The following is a 1886-nucleotide window of genomic DNA, read 5'->3' as shown; positions in this document are numbered from 1 at the left end:
CTGAGGCTAGGCTCCAGCTCTGAGGCCTGGTCTGCTGAAAGCAGGTATCTGGTTTTTGGGTTCTATAATCTAAACACTGTTTCAACTCCAGCTCTGAGATCCCGGCTGGCTAAAAGCAGGTTTCTGGGGTTCTGTTTAGCTTCTATATTTGTAACAATGTTTCAAACTGCAAGCTCAGAGGCCGAAAGCGGCAGGCGGGGAACGTTGGTTTCCTCTGTCACTGAAGCAAGCAAGCCTCATGTTAGTTTCAAGCCGCCTGGCTGTGGGCCACCATCTTGGCTGGCAGTTAATTTGCATATCGCCCTGATTAGCCAATGGGAAGGGTAGCGGTTGTACACTAATTACCATGTTTCTCTTTTATTAGATAGGATATATAATGTGTGTGTATATGTGTGTGTGTATGATGACACTTGCATAAAAGAGAACAAATCATAAGTGCACTGCTGATGAGTTATCACTAGCTCCTCTCATAACTACCATTCAAGTCAGGAAATTGGACATTACTGTGCCTCAGAAGCCCCGGCCCTCCCAATCACCTCCCCACTCTCTTCTCTGAACTTGTGATGTCATAGTTCTGTTTTATTCAGCTTCATGTGAATGAAATCACACTATGTATTCTTTGTGTGTTGGGCTTCTTTTGCTCAAGATCACTGTGAGGTCATCCCTGCGGCATGTGGCAGTGATTTGCTTATTTTCTTTAATATTTTTAATTTTTAGAATGTATTTATTGACTTGAGAGATAAAGAAACATTGATTTATTGGTCCACTTATTTACAGTATGTATTCATTGGTTCATTCTTGTGTGCGTCCTGGCTGCGTTCTGACCAACTCAGCCACCCAGCCAGGGCTAATTTGCTTATTTTCATTGTTTTATAATATTCTGTTGTACCCCAAAGTATTTATTCATTTTTTTGATAATTGGGTTGTTTCCAGTATGCAGCAATTACCAATAGTTTACTATCAGGATAGGTACTGATTTCTGCTGGGTGTATACCTAGGTGGGAAATTGCTCTATCAAGGAGTAGACACGGGCTTTATATGCCAGTTTGTGAAAACCTGGCTCAGCATTCATTAATACAGTAGGAACCCAACTTCTTCCCTCTCCCAGGCCAGCCACCTCCCGTGGGTCCTGCGGCACCTGGGCTCCCCCTTCCGGCACTGGCCTCCCTGCCTCCCGCTGCCTTGTCTGTCTCCTTTCCAGGACTCGAGCTCCTTGAGGACAGTGTCTTGCTCATCATTTAGCTCCATCTTCTGGCACAGTGCCCAGAACATAGGAATTCTTCATAAGCATTTGATTTACTAAGTGAGACTGTGAAATCCAGCCAGCCATCTAATTGCTGGGTGAAGTTGAGAAATACATTAAATTTTGAAAACTCATATTTTTTTTTAATCTTTGCTTTCAGATATCAAATGGATCCACTATAAAAGTCTTTAAGAAGATAGCAAATTTTACTTCAGGTAACCAACATAATGTCAATCTGTTGTTCTCACTCGGCCGTAGAGTATCAGATGTGTGGCCCAGAGGGGAGGCTGAGCTCTTGCCACTTAATTCCCTGGAAGCAGAGAACAGGCATTTCTGTTTCTCGACCTAAGAACGCGAGCCCTGCAAGGAGGACAGGACCCTGTAAACAGTGGTTAGCAGGACGCCCAGCCCTCACCTGGGCAGATGCAGCCTTTGAAGCATCCTGCCAGCTCCTCAGCAGGATGGCTGACGATAGCATTTACAAAATTCCCAGAAAGTGGAGAAGAGGCAAACTAAAGGGGCAGCTTTTATGCAAGAGCCACTAGGCCACTCTCTAAACCAGTGGTTCTCAACCTGTGGGTTACGACCCCTTTCGGGGTCGAACGACCCTTTCACAGGGGTCGCCTAAGACCATCAGAAAACA

General features: G+C 44.9%; 1 protein-coding gene across 1 annotated transcript in view; it reads left to right on the top strand.

Annotated features, from left to right (window-relative positions):
• The window catches only part of PLXNC1 (plexin C1), a gene marked incomplete at its 5' end in the record, with an annotated part of 169094 nt that overhangs the window by 157251 nt on the left and 9957 nt on the right, over positions 1–1886 (top strand). The window contains 1 exon segment of the mRNA XM_015564527.1: positions 1404–1458. Coding sequence (XP_015420013.1) covers positions 1404–1458 — 55 coding nt within the window.

Source organism: Myotis davidii, unplaced genomic scaffold (assembly GCF_000327345.1).
Source record: "Myotis davidii unplaced genomic scaffold, ASM32734v1 scaffold581, whole genome shotgun sequence".
NCBI lineage: Eukaryota > Metazoa > Chordata > Mammalia > Chiroptera > Vespertilionidae > Myotis > Myotis davidii.
Note: the sequence above shows the minus strand (reverse complement) of the source record. Positions and strands in the feature narration are given on the sequence as shown.